Below are 18504 nucleotides of genomic sequence, written 5' to 3' on the forward strand. Positions count from 1 at the left end.
TGCTCTCCAAAACACTTTGCATCGAGATCAGTTGTGACTGAGAATCATTCTTGCTTCCTGCACAGAAAGAGACACTGTTGTACATTCTTCTTGTTTATACCTCGTTGCACTTTCAGGGCAGGATGGGAGATGTAGCAGAGAGTTACTTCTCTGAGCTACTACAAACTATTTAATTATATCTGCTAGGTGAGGTCTGGAGAATCCAATTGTCACAGCACTGATAAAACAGCTCTATAGTGATGACACACGGAAGCTGCATTTCCCTTTTGCTTCCAGGAGAGAATAAGAAACTAGCAGCCAGGTGTTAGATTTGCTTGCTTTATTTTGAGAGATTCCGGTAGAAATTAAGCCATGAAGAAAAGGAGAAATAAGGAATGCATTAAACAATCAGGGCAAACGAGCCACATTTGTCATAATTCTTGGAGAGGCAATAAATCCTGCCTTGCATGACTTAATTCAATTTGCACACCAGGAGTTCAATTCTATGCTCCCTGCTAATGTTCATGAAAACAACAATCAGAAATGAAATTATGATGTCTTTTTAACAAGTTTCCATTTGTGCTACCCCTTAGCCTTTCACATTCACCAGGGATTCTTCTTCTACAGTAGGCACAGTCCCAGCCCTGTAACCCCACAGTCTACCTGTGTGTGCTGTGTTTACACCAGAGCAGGGCATGAGCATCAGCATTTCCTATAAGAAAGATTAAGGAAAGCAGTATTGTAGAGCAAGAATTACTTCACAGGCCTGGCGCCGCCTCGTTTCCTTTCCCACCTTCTCCCAGGATTAAATGTCTGCTGAATGGGCATCCAGCTTCAGACGGAGTCCTTGAGCAGCCAGGAGAAGCAGGATGCCAGCTAAACCCTCAGTGCCAAAAGAGAGCCAGGCGAGTGCCAGGGACCAGCCAAAGGTAATATGGACACGGTCAAAACGCTGTTGGTCAAACATACGCACGGTTTCAATGAACGCGGCTTTGGAGTAGCAGATATAGGTGCTTATCCCGGACAGAGTCAGGAGTGCTGAATGGGAACAAAAGTGGAGGAAAAGTCATCAACTTTGAGTAGCAAATAGAGTCATTCTGTTGGTATCAATGGAGGTAAATGGAGCAATCCAGATCACAAACAGATGGTCAAGCAAAGAGGCAGGGCTACCATCTCCCAGTTTGCTTGGAAGTTTCTAAAAGCATTTGTAAACTAGATAGATCTTTGCATTCTAATAAAGCAAATCCTTAGATGACACACCTTCATAAAATAAGTTTCCAGAGAGCTCTTGCTGTAACTATCCAAGAAACAAGTCACAGGAGAGTGGTCCCTGCCAGAGAAATGTTTGGGGATTCTGTCCAGAAAAGACCTGCCTAAATCTAGCTACCAACTGTGCTTCAATTGTGTATCCTATTGGCTTCAGAATAAATTAATTGTTTATAGCTTCTAGCATAGTGAATGTGATTTTTCACAGCAATCTCACCACTTCATTTGCTGGCAATCTGAACTGCTTACTATGAGATGTCTCACAGATAACTTATGTCCAAATCTGCTGTGAGTCTCAATTAATTGCTAAAAATACAATCTGCCCTGCATAATCTCAGGAACTACTACTTGGATCCAAGATGATGCAGGTGAATATTTGATGTCATAAACAAAGCATGCACACTGTCATTTGAAATGTCAGGTCCAACAAGGAGTAGCAGGCAGGCTCATAATGCAGAGATGCTAAGGGATTCTTCGGAGACTTTCCAGACATAATATCACTCACCAACCAACAGAAAATAGCAGCCTGTGAAGAGCAGAAGCCAGGAAATCTGGGCCAAGGAGCCAATGATCCCACAGATCCAGCCAAAAATAATCAAGATGAGGCTGAGTGGCAGCAAGATCATGAAGGCTCGATGCATGTCTGACAAAGGAAAAAAAAAACAGTGGCATAGCAAAAGAAGAAAGCAAAATCCTGGAATTTGAATAAAGGGCTATGCATTGGCTGAATTATAACAATCTTTCTGCTGGAAACATCACTCCTTCTTAAACATCTATCAATTTTTCCTCTTAAAGAACAAATACTTCCCTTACGCCCATCCCCAAAACTAAACAGTGCCCACTTCTACAAATAATCAGTTTTACAAAAGGCTCCATCCCGGTGTGTTTTTACAGAGGACAGTGTGAATTTCAAAATGCTACGTAAAATGTAGGATGCCAAAGTCACATTAATCTCTCTACTCACAGATAAGATGCTGGAGTGATGCTGGCACCAGCCAACTCTCTGCACCAAAGGGGTCGATCAGGGGCATACAGGCATTTTGTCCTGGGGAAGCAGCAAAATAAGAAAAGCAACAGGCATGTAGCTTTGGGGTTTACGGTGCTGGATTGCTGACCAATGCAAGCTCAGCAAAAAGCATGTCCTAGTTCAGTAGAAACTTCAAAGAAACCACAAGTTAGAACTAAACAACAGCAGTCCAACAAATATTTGTGCCAAATGACAGTACTTAGAGGTTTATTTATTTTTATCAAGATCACTAATTTGGCTCGTTGCAGACAATAAAAGCTTTTTTTAAAAGCTAGAAAGAGCAAATCAAGTCCCTGTAGTGCATTTAATTTTTTTCCTGTGGTAGCATCACAATAGGGGCACCCTTTCTGCCTTTCATACCCAGTTGCATAATTCTGATGTGACTTGGAAGAAGAGCAAATGGGAAGAACGGAGGATGTGTGTCTCTTGGGTGAGAAAGAGATCCTGCCTGTTGCAAATCTCTCTTGATGGTAGGTACCCCTTTTCTCCTAGCTATGCAAGTAGATACGTAACTGTATACTTGACCCACCTCTGCTGCCATAAAAGTTATTTCCCTTCCCATATTGAGAAATGAGACAATTGTAACCATACCCATCCCTACCCTTAGAAGAAGGGGGTCTCGATGCTACCAGTCAATTGTAACAAAAGGAAGCAAAGCTCAGAAGACAGAGCGTGGCTCTATTTCACAGCCTGATGCAAAATGAATGGAGATGCTTAGGATCGGCTTGGGATCCAACATAAACGTGCCATTTCGGTGGGTTGGCAATGAGAGATACTAAAAGTCATGCTAGGCATCCGAATGAGATAGCATCAAGTAGCTTCCCAATGATGTGGTGCATTCTTCAGAGCTGATGGCTAAAAAAACAGACAGCAGCGGTTGGCAGGAGCCACACATTTTCTTCATTGTTGTCTCCTTTGCCCAGGAGATCAAGCCTTCTCCTTCACTTCGAGCTCCTCTTTTCTTAAGGCAGTATTTCTAGAGCTTGCAGACCCCAGCTCCTACAGGTACTGGAAAGGCACTGAGATACAGAATCTAGGGATTGGTGGGGGCACAAGGAAAGCCACAAGAGAGTTAGGAGCCCCCCCTCCCCCAAATTGGCATTTTTACTCGAACTATATCATATTATTTAAGTAGCAGGGAAAACAGCGGAGGAAGCACAAATGTGCTGGGGAGGGGGGACGGCCAGAATGAAGCGCCAGCTGAGTTCAACATCCTGAGCCGCTACTCGCTCACCTCAAGAGCCCAGCCTTCAGCAGGGACTGTAGTTCCTACCTAGGCGGGTGCAGTTGGATGGCACAGATCTCCCGGATCCAGTAGCCACGGAGTTCCAGTCCATGCCATGGGGCAGGGGCAGCGGCACCGGCAGGCAAGGGGCAAGCAAGGCTGCCCCATCCCTCCTTACCTTCGCAGAGTCGCCACAGCCCGGAGTGAGAACTCAGTTCCTCGCCATCCCGAGCGCTGCCGTTGCGCCCAGCCCCGTCCACGTGGATCAAGTACCAGTAGTCGGTGCCGATGGCCGCAGCCAGGAAGCCGAAGCTGAGTAGTCCATTGAGCGCAGCGGCCAGACAGAGCGTGCCAGGGGAGGATAGAGCCGCCCCGCACTTCAGTACCATGATCCAGCCTCAAGCACAGGAGCCGAGAAGCTGCCCAGAGAGAGACAGAGACAGAGACAGAGACGGGGGGGGGGGAGACGGAGAGAGAGACAGAGAGAGAGTCAGAGAGAGAGAGAGAGAGAGAGAGAGAGAGAGAGAGAGAGAGAGAGAGAGAGAGAAGGGGGGAGAGAGACACAGAGAGACAGCGAGCGAGCGAGCGAGCGAGAGAGAGAGAGAGAGAGAGAGAGAGAGAGAGAGAGAGAGGGAGAGAGGCACCCTTTTGGAAAGCAACTCTACCAGCTCTACCTTCTGAGAGACCTCAGGGGAGCCCAGGAGAGAGGAGGGCTCCGGAGTCGCTCAGTCAATTCAAAACAAGCAAGGGGGGGCAGTTGCTGCCACCCTTCGTCCTTCAAACTGAGCTCAAAGAGCGCATCTATGGGCAAAAGAGCAGAGCCCAGCTTCATCCAGAAGAGACTCTGCACCACTGGAGAGCAAAATCAGATCTTGGAAACCCGACCAGATGTTACTTGGTGGCAGAATCTCTTCCCCCCCCCCCCCGTTCATTTTCCATCTACTTCCATTTCATCTAGAAATATAGTTCAGATTCATACAATACTATAAAACCTGGGATGGAAATGTCCAGATCAGTTTTTGGGTCTATGATTCCTTTGAGATGAAAAGCATGTTAAGAGGGGTTGGGGGTTCTCTCTCACCCCTCATTCTCTTGTGTTCATTCCCTATATTCATTTGAAACACCTGCAGCAATCATGCTAACCAAATAGAAGGGGCTTTAAATTTCTCTCCAAAACTCATTACTTTTGAGGAGCCATTAATCTCCCTAGTTCCTACTACGTTCCAATTGCTCTAATATATCAATCATTGAAGTAAGCGCATTTGAATAAAAGAATAGAGAGCAAATAATTGGACAGGACAAAGAAAACAAGAAATAGAAACCCAGACAACACAGTACCAAATGAAGAGGGGGAAAGGAGGGGGGAAATAAAAAGGTATTAATACACAAATATATGCTTAAAAGATGATGTACGTGTAGCTATTAGAATGAAAATAAATTGTGGAAGAGGGAATTTAAGATTGTTATGTAAATACAGAACCGGGTTTGCTAGAATACAATCCCAAAAATACACCAGATTGAAGAGGAAAATATCTAAATGCAACAATGGAAAGAGGGCATGGAGAGAGGAGTAGAGGGAAAGACAGGAAGAGGAGAGAAGAAAATAGAGGGAAAGAAGAAAGGGAAAAGGAGAGGAAGAAACGGCGGGGAAATAAGAGTAGGAGAGAGGATAGGAAAGGGAAGAAGAGGGAAGGAGTGGGGGAGAGGAAGTAGAGAAGGGAAAGGAGAGGAGGGAAGAAGAAAGGAGAGAAGAAGGGAGGGAAGGAAGGAGTAAGACGTAGGGTTGTTGTAAAATAAGTTGGGTGGATGGGATGACAGAAAAGCAATCTTGATCATTTGTTAATTGTAGGGGAGAAAAATTGTTATCAATATTAAAAGATAACACACATTATTAATAATAGTTATGAGATTGTATGTTTGTGAATGTATGTATGAGAAATAAAAACAAAAACTTTTTTTTTTAAAAAGTGAATTTCTCTTTTCCATTGTTTCTACATGCCTTACATGGGGTGGATGGGGTGTTCAGGGAGGGGTAGCACCCCTGGTGTAGGGGCATGTCGTGTCATTTTAGGGCAGCACATCCACCTTTGGTCCCCACCTGTCACTCAGCTCTCAGTTGGGGCTGCTAGTAGTTGTAGCATGCGCAGTGGCCACACCCCGGACAACTGCTTAGACAGGCTGGCCAAACCACGTTGAGAGCAGCCTTTGGGTCATTGACTTTCGGTGAGATAGGGAATTGTCTATCCTGAGCATGTGAAGACAGATTCCGACGGACTGAGCGGATAAAACTTACTAAAATAGGACAACAGACATGAAGGCGGTCTTAGCAAGCGATGTGGTATGCTAGGAGCACGGCAAGACATGAAAGAAACCCTGGTCAACCACTGCATCCAGCCCATCTCCAACTGTCTCAACTCTTGTCCTGCTCATGGAGCAAGATGGACTCTGGGAAGAGAGAGCGAGGCTGACTCTGCGCACCTCCCCCTCACTTTAATCCAATTCACCCGCAAGTCTTGACATCCCCTCAATTAAATATCAAGGATCCTCTTCGAGCAGGATGGACGATCTTCATCATCACGTGCCTTAGAATTACAAGGAAGGGATTCAAGAGGCTTGCAAAGTGCCATTCACAAAGGCAATATTATGTCCAATAATGTAACATTATTACATTATTACAATACCCTGTATTGCCGCCTTATACTTAATTTGTCAAGAAACAAAAAGATGCTTTGCCTGAAATGGAAAATTCAATAGACTCTTCCATCAATCACTAAACCTTCAATACCAGATTGAAAAATAATTGATGATTCACTGCCCTTCAGTGGCATCCAAAAACTTGCTACCAGAGTGGTGGGGTCTAGCTGCAAGGCTCTCTCTGATCTGAAAGATGGTTGCAGCCACCCTGTCTCATTAGAAATATCCTACTGTGACATGAATTAGTGCAAATGTATCAAGAAACTGCAGTGCCATTGTTTCAATTGTATTACAGTTTCACAGGTGTCCTACCCTGCGCATGCACGCATGACCCCCCTGCCCTCCCCCCACTTTTCGCATGATTTTCATCCTCCCCAGGCTGCAAAGGCTTTCTAGGAGCCTGGGGAGGGCAAAAACGGCCTCCCCCGCCCCACCTCCCGCAGGCCAGAAACGGCCTGTTTCTGACTTCCAGTTTGCGTGTTGGACCGTTTTTCTCCCTCTGGAGGCTTTAGGGAAGCCTCCTGAAGCCTCCGGAGGGAGAAAAGCGGCCAACGCACAAACCAGAAGTCCGTTTCCAAATTTCCGGTTTGTACGTTGGGTTGTTTTTTGCCCTCCGGAGGCTTCAGGGAAGCTTCCGGAGGGAGAAAAACAGCCAAAAATGAAGGCTGAAATCAGCTGGCCAACACGTGCATGTGCACTGGAGCTGACAGGGCAATGCCTCACGTGTCCTAAGAAATGGCTCCACATGCCACCTGTGGCATGCGTGCCATAGGTTCACCATCACGGCACTAGGGATCTATTATGGTTTCACCACTGAACAAAGAGCAGAGTTACCGTTCTAAGAAACTCAGCAATGCTGCCCATTGCAAATCATGGCTGGAGGTCATTAGGAATGCTCTCAACTTTTTAAGAGCATAAAGCACCTTTTCCAAGCTGTTTATTTAGCTTGTTAAGCTTTGCAAGAGTGTGAGGGAACTTTACAGTCTCACAAGGTGGGTAATTTCTGGCCATGCTGGAGACGTTGTATAAGAAGGCTGCCTACTGTAGTAAAAAAAATAAATCAGCTCCTACTAAACAAAGCCAAAGCAATACATGGCCTGCCTGTTGCCTTTTCATCCATCTCTACCCTGAAAAGTGAGTTTTTAAAGGAACAATATAAGTCAGACCCTTCTTACAAAAGGGTCTGACTTCTGATGTTGTTCACCTCCCAGACCTGACAACACCAATTATTCTTGCAATAAAACTCCAACAAGGAACGTTTTGTCTGAATATATGTTGTGCGGCTGTTATAAGTACTGATAATACCATAAGCTTTCAACTACAATTTGATTGGGGTGGTAATCATTAAAATACCAAAGAAAGGGAGCCTCAGATTGTAATAACTGGAGGGGCATAACATTGCTATCAGTCCCTGGAAACGTTCTATACCTTGTGTTGCTCAGGAAACTGCAGCATCAAGTGGATGCATATTGCATACCTGTGTGAAGAACAAACAGGATTCAGAACAGGACACTCTTGTAAGGCCCAGATCCTGACCTTAAGAAATATCCTCAAACACACGTCAGAATTCTGGAAGCCAGTGGAAATCAATTTTATTGACTTCAAAAAGGCTTTTGAGTCTATTCATTGAGAATCACTTTGGATTATTGTAAAGTCCTAGGGCAGTGATGGCTACCTTTTTGTCTTTGCGGGCTGAAAGCTTACATTTGCGCATGTGACAATGCAATGTACGTGTGACTCCCCCCCATGTGCTCCGCCCATGCACATGTGATCTCCCGTGTGTGCCCCGCCCTGTGCATGCGAAAATCCCCCGCATACTTCCCCACCCCCCTTCACCCATTTTTTTGCTTCCAGGATGGTGCAGGAGGCTTTCCAGGCCCAAAACGCAGCGCAGGGGGCCTCACATGCCCCCCCCCATGCCCCGTTTCAGGCCTGGAAGCCCTCCTGCAGCAACCTGGAAGCAAAAACAAGGCACAGGGGCATCGTGAGAGGCTCCAAAATGCAATGCGAGTGCCTCCCACGGATGTGCCCCATGTGTGCACATGCGCATCCCCCACATGCACCCCATCCCACGCATTTGCAGTAGACACCCAAAGATCAGCTGGCTGGTGGGAGGTGCACATGCATGTGCAATGGAGCTGGGCTGGGGTGACGGCTGGCGTGCCTGCAGAGAGGGCTCTGCATGGCACCTGTGGCACGTGTACCATAGGTCCTATGGCATTCCTCAAAGTTTTATTAACATCTTTAAGAGCCCGTATTATAATTCTAGTTGTTATGTACGAACGGAATGTGGCAACACAGCCTTTAACATTAATGCAGGAGTTAGACAGGGATGGATACTATTGCCATTCTCCTTTCTCCTCTCCATGTACATATTACTGTTATGCAATAGCAATGGATAAACCATCTAACAGATTTAGATTCTGTGGATGACGTTGCACTGTTTGGTGAAACAAAGGCACACTTGCAGAAATGATCACCAGTTTAGATACAAGGCCAACAAAATTGACTTACACATAAATTTTGAGAAGACCAAGTTTATGCACATCGGAAGTGCTCAGGATATGCGTATAACAGTCAGTGGCCAGGCTATAGAACAAGTCCAACAATTAATTTGGCAGCATTATATCTGCCAATGGAGGTACAGATAAGGACCTTAACTATATATGCTTGGAATGGCGGCAGCTGAGTTTCAATGCATGCACCCAATTTGATCTATGGCAGATATATATATTCCCACAAAGATAAAACTCTTCAAGAGTGTTGTTATACCAACGGCAATATATGCTTGTGAAACATGGAAGCGTACAACCAAGATTATTAAATGGTTTCCAGCAATGCTGTTTGAGAATGACCGTTGTCTTACCTGAACGGTCGTTCTCATGGCGCTGCGGAGAGTACAAGGATGGGTTAACACAGCCTGTTTGCCCATGGACTGAGTAGATTTTTCCCCTCTGGCCACGCCTCCTTTGCCTCTTCTGGCTCAGTTTTAAAAACGAGGTCTTGTCCGACGAAGACGTTCTCAGCTCACACCTGTGCAAAGATACAATCTCGGAGCTAAACAATCACCCTGGGTGGGTCTTGTACTCTCCGCAGCGCCATGAGAACAACCGTTCAGGTAAGACAATGGTCATTCTCCATAGCGCTGCTTGGAGAGTCCAAGGATGGGACATGCCCAAGCTATTGTGTCCCAGGGCGGGAAGAAGAGACATTGTCCGGAGCCTCAATAACCTTCTGTAATACTCTACGGCCAAAGGAGGCTTCGGCAGAGGCAAAGGAATCGATCTTGTAGTTTCTAATGAAAGCCGTGGGAGACGCCCACGTGGCTGCTCTGCAAATGTCCAGAATAGATGCTTGAGTCGCCCAGGCTGCGGTCGTGGCCGCACTTCTGGTGGAATGTGCCGTTACACGAGGTGGAACCGGCTTGCCCTGAAGGTCATATGTCATCTTAATGCAAGCTCGCAGCCACCGACCTATGGTTGAAGATGACACCTTGCGACCCAGCGAGCCTGGTTGAAAAGACACAAAGAAGGCCTCGGAGTGCCTGATGTCCTTAGTTCGTTTCAGGTAAATGCGGACTGCCCTTCGTACGTCCAATTTGTGCCACCTGCGCTCCTTGGAGTGTTGAGGGCTGGGACAGAAGTTCGGGAGGATAACCTCCTGAGACCTGTGAAAATGAGAATTCACCTTCGGCATGAAGGCGGGGTCTAACCGTAGGATGATCCTGTCTGGGTGGATGATTCACAGCTCTTCCTTGGCCGAGAAGGCCGCAATCTCAGATACCCTTCTGGCTGAAGTAATGGCTATGAGGAAGGCAGTCTTAAGAGTCAGATGTCGAAGAGATACCTTCCTCAAAGGTTCGAAGGGAGCCGCTGTCAATGCCTGCAGGACAAAGGGTAGGTTCCAGGTCGGGTACCTGTGCACCACCTGGGGTCGGATGTTGTAGGCCCCCTTCAAGAAGCTCTTGACCTGAGGATGGTGACTCAGGGATTGAAGTTGGTGTCTGGCTAAGATGGTGGATAATGCAGCAACCTGGCGCCTGAGAGTGGCTGGTGCCAGTCCTTTCTCCAAGCCCTCTTGTAGGAAGTCCAATAACTGAGGGATGGACACTTCCACACTGTCAATGTCCCGTTTGCTGCACCAGGAAGAAAAGGCAGCCCAAGTCGCGTCATAAATGCGAGTAGTGGCCGGACGTCTGGAAGCTTGGATGGTTTTAATGACGTTGTCTGAGAGGCTCTGGTCCTTTAGGAGCTGCCCCTCAAGTGCCAGACGGCTAACTGCAACCATTGGGGCTCTGGATGGTTGATGGCCCCTTGACGCAAGGATACCTGGTCTGGAGGAATTCTCCATGGTTGCTCCACAGACAGATCGACTAGGTCCGCGAACCAGGATCTCCTGGGCCAATGTGGAGCCACCAGAATGAGCTCCGCCCCCTCCTTCAGCAGCTTGTAGATCACCTGCGGGATCAGAGGGAGGGGTGGAAACGCGTAAAGAAGCCCTGGAGGCCAGTTGGACCTCAGGGCATCCGTCCCCTCCGCTTGTGCTGACTTGTAGCGGGAGAAGAACCGCTGGAGCTGTGTGTTTGCCGCCGAGGCAAACAGGTCGACCTGTGGGAGACCAAACCTCCTTACCACCTGTGCGAACAGATCCGGATGAAGTTGCCACTCCGAGTTGTCGATGGTCTGACGGCTCAACCAATCCGCACTCACATTGCTGGTTCCGGAGATGTGATCCGCCCTCAGCGACGCTAAGTGGATCTCTGCCCATCGTCCTATGGCCTCCGCCTCTGACATGAGTCTTTTGGAGTGGGTCCCTCCTTGTCGGTTCACGTGAGCCTTTGTGGCCACATTGTCGGTCAGTAGCAGAACGTGGTGCCCCTTCAGCTGTTCTGCAAATCTCTTCAGCGCAAGCCGGGCTGCCCTGAGTTCTAGCCAATTGATGCTCCGGGCTGCCTCCGTGCTGGACCACCTGCCTTGCGCCAGCTGACCTTGGCAATGCGCCCCCCAACCGTAGAGACTGGTGTCGGTCGTTACCACGATCCTGTCGGGTTCTCTGACTAGGCAGCCCTTCTCCACTGCTCGAGACTGCCACCAACTCAGAGACCGAGTCACTCTTGGTGGGATGCGAACTTTCCTGGTGGAGTTGCTGATCTTTGCTCTTTGCATTGGAAGTAAGAACCATTGCAGTTCCCTTGCATGAAGACGTGCCCAGGGAACTATGTTGAGGCAAGAAATCATGATCCCTAACAGTTGGGATAGCTGCACTACCTGCCAGGACCTGTTCCTGTGACACGACCGGATCCTGCTCCTGAGGTTGCGGATTCTTTCCGGAGACAGGGACACCTGGCAAGATACTGAGTCTATTATGGCGCCCAGGTGTTGTATGCGTGTGGCAGGAGTCAGGTTGCTTTTTTCCATGTTTACGGAAAAACCGTGGTCCTGTAAGGTGTGAACTGTGACGTTTACATCTCTCACCGCTTGCTGCTGAGTCCTTGAGTGGATGATGATGTCGTCCAGATAGCACTCCAGGCGGACTGGAAGCTTGCGCAGGTGGGCCGCCACAGCTGCAAGAAGCTTCGTGAACGTTCTGGGTGCAGAAGAAAGTCCGAACGGAAGCGCCCTGTATTGGAAGTGCTTTCCGTTGTAACACAAGCGCAGGAACTTCCTGTGTGCAGGATGGATGGGCACATGCAGGTACGCCTCCTTGAGATCGATGGAGGTGAGCAGATCCCCTTGTCGCGTGCAGCTTAGGATCGACTGGAGAGACTGCATTTTGAAGCGCTTGTAGGCCAAATGTCTGTTCAGGCGCTTCAGATCTAAAATGGCCCTCCACCCCCCTGAATTCTTGGGGACCAGGAAGAGAATGGAATAGAACCCCCTCCCTTCCTGTTCTGGAGGAACTGCCTCTATTGCGTTGATCTGCAGAAGATGATCTATCTCTGCCTGCATGAGAGCCCTCTTTACAGGGTTCTTGGATAGTGGGCAGCGAACAAAGGTCCGCGGAGGAGAGGATAGAAACTCCAAGGTTAGACCCCTCCTGATGGTATTTAAGACCCACTTGTCCGAGGTTGTTTCCTCCCAACGGTCTGCATAGAATTGCAGGCGGCCCCCGATGGGAGGAGATCCCAGACGGTCACTTCCCACGTCTAAACTGACGGTTGTGGGATCCCCCACGAAAGGGCTTCTGAAAGGACCCCTGATTGGATTGTCTGCCCCTGGAAGAAAAGTTGTTTCGTTCCTGGGACCTGTCAGAGGACTGGTTAAACTGTCTTTGGGAGGAATATGAAGAGGAGGAGGCCTGGGCACCTTCCTGTGCCCGAAAGGCCTGTTTCCTGAACGAGCCCTGACCTTTCCTGTCATGCTTCCTGAAGGTGGAAGGAAGGACCTTCCTCTTATCCTTTGTCTCAATTAGGAATTTCTCTAGGGAATCCCCAAAGAGGTTCTCTCCCTTGAATGGAGCTGAAGCCAGCTTCCACTTAGCCTTCATGTCCGCCTGCCAGTGCCGAAGCCAAAGCAGGCGGCGAGAAGTGATGTTGGACGCTAGTGCCCTGGAGGCGAATTTCGCTGCATGCAGGGATGCATCAGAGGCATATTCCACAGCCGTAATGATCTTGTTAAGATCATGTCGCCAACGAGATGCTTCAGATGGGGGCTGAGATCTGAGTTGGCGCAGCCATAATAGGGATGCCCTCGTAAAGAACGAGGCAGAAGTGGAGGTTTTGATCGCCCAGGCAGCCGCCTGGTGCGTTTTGAGACAAGCCTTTTCTGCCCTCTTATCCTCTGCCTTTAACCCTTCTAATAACTTGGCCGGGAGATTAGAATTAGAGGTCAGAGAGACCACAGGGGCATCCACTTCTGGAGGCTTCAATACATCCTCCAGCCTAGGTTCTAAGGGATACAATGATTTGTCTGCGCCACTGGGGTTGGCCAGGGTACCTGGCTGTGCCCATTGGCGCTGGATAACCTCCATGAACATGTCAGGGACTGGTATCAGTTCTGGGTCAGGGGTTGTTTCGCTGAACAGCCCTGCCATGAGGTCCTGGGAAGTAGAGGGGACTTCCTTGTCCTTAGGTTTGGCACCAAGCTCAGTAGAGGCTCTGGCCTTGTGTAAGATGGACTTGAATAAGGATGGCTTAAAGAGACCAGTGAAGGAGGGCTTGTCTGGAGGCATATCCTCATCCTCCGAGACAGCAAAGTCCTCAGCGGTCTCCTCCTCCCACGTAGACACCTCTGTGGTGATAGAAGTGCCCGGGGAATCGAGTACTCTGGTCCTCTTTTCCCCCAGGGGGCGAGTAGGCCTAGAGGCCTTGCCACCCCTGCCTTCCTGTAGCCTCATGGCTTCTACCACACCCTGGGAAATAGCCTGCGTGATGAGATCCCTCATCTCTGCTGACATAGCTGGGCCCTTGTCCTCTACAGGCCTGGATTGGGCATAGGCCTGTCCCCTGGCACCCCTAGGAGGATCTCCCTGATCCTCTGCATGAAAACAGCATTGAAAGGAGGGGATATCCTCCCTGACTGAAGAGCTAGGAGAACCTGGATAACCCAGAGAGGCTGCAGGGGATCCTGACATGGAATCCCTATCACAGAAGGATGGGGATCTGTCCCCCATCTCCTCCCCCTGCTCTATCTCCCTCTGGATGGGTGGGGAAGGAACTGGCCCAGCCTCACTTGGTAAGGGTGCAGAGGGAACCTGGGGCCTAGCAGACTTGTCCTTTAGGGAGTCCTGCCCCTTGTCCCCTTGAATTTTGGGGGCCTTGCTCCCAGCTGAAGAGTGGGAAGCTTTCCCCCCAGCGCCCTTGTTTCCCTTTCTCCCCTGGCCTGAGGGATCTGGCCTACTGCGCTTTGCAGATGGCCCTGCCAGCTCCTCCCTTCGCTCCAAACCTTCATCAGCCATCCTTGGTTGATCTTGAGTCGAAGAGGTCGCTGCTGTGGGAAGGGCAGTGGACGCTGGCCCGACGGCTCCAGAAGCGTCTGCAGATTCAGTTGGGAGGCTGGATCAGGCACCAGGACACTCCCTGCCGCTTCCCCTTAGTTGGCTGGGGAACTTCAGGCTTGCTGGAGACCCAGGCAAGCCCTCGCAATCCTCTGCGGCTGTCTGCTTGAGGCGGAGAGGCTCTGCTGCTTGCTGCTACTTCCGGACAGTAAAAAAGTCTCCAAAAAAATGGCCGCCGGTTCTTCTGCGCGCCGAAAGCCTCACTTAAGGGCCAGGCGCTTCCTATTGGCTGCAGCCGAAAAGCGCGCCAAAGCAGCGCTTTTCAAAATGGCCGCCGCTCTCCCGATCGGCAAAAGACGCCGTTTGGAGAAGCAAGGGCTTTTTTAAAAGCCTCTCCTCCAAAACGACCAGGGAAACACGGGGATTGCCGTCCTTCCCTGCGCTCGCCAGCAGACGCCGGACAAGCGGCCTCGCTTGTTCCCCCAGCTGCGACTAAGCAGCTGTGGAACCGATCGCTGCCTCAGCCTTACTTTAGTAAATCCTCTTCTTGGTAAAAAATAGAAAAAAGGAAAATAAAAAGTCAAAATAATAAAACCTGGGGAAAAATCCTAATAACAACTAAATATCAACACATAAAATACTCTAAAATTACTATTGGAGAACCCAGCCTATTTGCTCAAAGCTGAGTGTTCCCCAAACTCGTCCTATCGGGCGGACTGAGTTTTTAAAACTGAGCCAGAAGAGGCAAAGGAGGCGTGGCCAGAGGGGAAAAATCTACTCAGTCCATGGGCAAACAGGCTGTGTTAACCCATCCTTGGACTCTCCAAGCAGCGCTATGGAGAATACTTTGTCTCTCATATTATGACCGCATCACTAATGAAGACGTATTACAAAGATCAGATTTAGATAACCTATTGAAAAGTGTGGATGAATGCCGAATGGGGCTTGTCGGCCAAATCTTATGTATGCCTAAAGACCGGAATCCAAAAATTGTTCTATATTGGATACCTCCTGGAAACAAGCCCAGCCTTGGAAAACCTGGCACCAAACACTTAAGGAAGATCTTAAGACAATTAATGTCTCTTGGGACAAGTAATGATGATGATGATGAATCAACGACATCACACTGTTCATCTTGATATCCAGTCAATCTTTTTGCAAATTCATTTGTTATAACACATCCTTCAACAATAAATTCTGAAAGTTAGTTGTGCACTACTTAAGTATTCACACTATTGAAAGTTCTGGCACTTAGTTTCATTTGATGATTGCAAGTCAACTGAAGGATAAGTTTCTCTGTTTACTTTCTCTTATAAGCAAAGCAAACTACTATTTGATAGGATGTTTGGAATCTTTTCTAACATTTTTTAGTTTATGACAGTGAAATATAAAGTTTATATAAAATATAAAATCTGGCAAGACTTCTGGCTAAGATAATATAGCCACTGAGCTTAAACAAAACCTAGATTGATGGGGCCCTGCCTTACTCGCTACAATTCATATCTCTGGTTTAATCCCCCTGGGCTGGAATAGAGCTATGATATTGAAAATCCTGCCAATCAGATTACTATTAGATCTGGGAAAACTTTATGCAAACCATTTAAATGGACAATTAACCTCTTACCATTAACAATCAAATGGAAAGGAGAAGCAAAAAGGGAAAAGAGATGGACCATGACTCAGAGGGTTGTAAAAGAAAATAATTAGGTACAGTATGTGGAAAAAGAATTAGCATTTTTCCTAAAAGAAAACTGGAATGAACAGACAACCATTCAAAACCTATGGGATACAACTAAAGCTCCTGTGCGATTTTTATACAATAAGAAGAAATAAAGATAAAAAGAAACGATATACAGAGCTTCAGGAGAAACTGGGGAAATTAGAATATAAATTCCAGAAAGAACCTCAAAACAAAGAAACCAAAGAAGAAAAAGAAATAATTAAACATAGATTAAACTTAATTACACAAGAAGTGGCCCAGAAAATTAGATCAAGTAGGCAAAATTATTTCAAAAATGCCAATAAACTGGGGAGATAGCTAGCCTATAAACTAAAAAGAGAAAGAAAAGAAAATAATACAGCAACTAGAGGATGAAAAAGGGCTGATACACTACCAAAAGGAAGAAAAAAAAGTATAGCAGTAAGATACTTCCAAGCATTGTACTGCCAAGAGGAAATAGAAGAGGAGGATATTAAAAGATATCTCCAGAGGAGGGATCTTCCAACCTTACCGGAAACAATAAAAGAAACATTACATGAGAAAATAACGAGGCTAGAATTAAAAAGGGCAATCCCAAAACAAAAAAATAATAAAACTCTGGGCCTAGACAGAATTCCAGCAGAATTTTATAAAGAATTGCAAAAATCATTAGAGAACATATTATTAGAAATGTATAATGAAGTATTAGAACGAGCTAAGACACCAAAATCCTGGATGAAGGCATTAATAACACTAATTCCCAAAGACAACGCTGAAAAACAAAAGATCCAAAATTATAGGCCAATCTTGCTGCTAAATGCTGATTATAAAATATTTATGACAATAATGGCGGAAATAATTAAAAATATATTAAATGGAATCATACATCCAGACTAAAAAGGGTTTTTACCCAATAGACAAATAAAAAACAATATACGAACAATAATGGACATATTAGAATGCTACAAGATACATCCAGGAAAACAAGCAGCATTGATATTTATCAATGCACAAAAAGCATTTGATAACCTGAATTGGGATTTTCTTATAAATCAATTAGCAGTAATGAACTTCGGAGAGAAATTCATCGGGATGATCAGAGCGATATATTCGAGTCAGAGGGCAAAAATAATACTAAACGGGGAAGCAACAGAAGATTTCAGCATAACCAAAGGGGTAAGACAGGGATGCCCGCTATCCCCGTTATTTATCCTCTCATTATAGACATTGATATCACAAATCAGGCAAAATAAGGACATAAAGGGGCCGAAAATTAGAACACAGGAATATAAAGTGCAGGCCTTTGCAGACGATCTTGCATTTATCATAGAGGAACCCCTAGAAACTGGACTAAAACTATTACAGGATATAAACCAATTCGGTAAAGTGGCAGGGTTTAAAACGAATAAAGAGAAAACTAAAATATTAACTAAGAATTTAACCAAAAGACAAAATGAAGTATTGGAGGAGCAACTGGGAATTTCGAGGGCCAAGAAAATTAAATATTTGGGAATATGGCTATCGGCAAATGTATTACAATAAAAGAAGATAATTACAACAAACTGCTATGACAGATACAAAAATATTTGGACAATTGGACTAAACTACAGATATCACTAATTAGCAGAATCTCAACAATCAAAATGAATATACTACCCAAATTACTCTATCTTTTTCAAATGATACCGATTAAATTAGAGAATTGTTTTTCCGAACAACGAAATAAAATGGTATCCAAATTTATTTGGTCAGGGAAAAAACTGTGTATAAAATACACTTCTACAAGATAGTAGAAACAGAGGCGGCTTTGGACTCCCAGATTGGGAGCTATATTACCAGGTGGCAGCCCTAACATGGTTAAAAGACTGGATCCAATTTAAAAATAAAAGAATCCTTATGCTAGAAGGACACGATCTCCAACTAGGCTGGCACGGCTTCCTCTGGGAGGGAAAGACTAAATCCCATTCCTACTTTCAGAGACATATAGTAAGGGATGCTCTGTTTAGGGTCTGGGAAAAAATAAAAAAAACCCACTACCTGAAAATCCCAAGCTGGTTTTCAACCATGGAGGCAATGACATATCGATATACTAGACCTTAGTAAAATGATAAGATATGCAGACCTCTTAGATGAAAAAGGAGAACTAAAATCAGTACAAGATCTGAAAGCACAGGGAATAAATATGGAATGGTGGCCTTACCTACAAATTAAAACAAGATTTAAAAAAGATCGGGAACAATACAGAATATATGAGACACAAGTGGAATTAGATAAAATATTACTAGGAATGGGAGGAAAAATGATCACTAGATTATATAATTTTCTTTAAAATATAAATTGGAGGAAGATACTGTAAAGGAGACAATGATTAGCTTGGGAAGAAATTTTGGCCATAATATAGTTAGAAAAATGGAATAAACTGTGGGAAAGAAATTATAAATTTACGACGGCAGTAGCTTACAAAAAAAAATCTCTATAAAATGTTTTATAGATGGCATTGGCCTCCAGCGAGATTGGCAAAAATGCACCCAAATTTGTCCCCTAATTGTTGGAGATGCAACCACAAGCCTGGAACATTCCATCACAAGAAAGTACTGGTGCAAAATTCGGAAATGGTTAGAAGAAATTACTGAGCGAAAAATAGAACTCAAACCAGAAGCATTCTTATTAGGACTACTG

General features: G+C 46.1%; 1 protein-coding gene across 1 annotated transcript; it reads right to left on the reverse strand.

The window, feature by feature from the left end:
* Positions 1 to 319: 319 nt before the first annotated feature.
* On the reverse strand, positions 320 to 3886 carry TMEM235 (transmembrane protein 235; the record flags this gene model as incomplete). The annotated part of the gene is made up of 4 exons (XM_081946769.1): positions 320 to 1017; positions 1751 to 1888; positions 2210 to 2290; positions 3676 to 3886. The coding sequence occupies 4 exons, from the start codon at positions 3884 to 3886 to the stop codon at positions 785 to 787; spliced, it is 663 nt and encodes a 220-aa protein (XP_081802895.1). The 3' UTR covers positions 320 to 784.
* Positions 3887 to 18504: the final 14618 nt, after the last annotated feature.

Source organism: Natrix helvetica, assembly GCF_964273705.1.
Source record: "Natrix helvetica genome assembly, chromosome: 1".
Lineage (NCBI taxonomy): Eukaryota > Metazoa > Chordata > Lepidosauria > Squamata > Natricidae > Natrix > Natrix helvetica.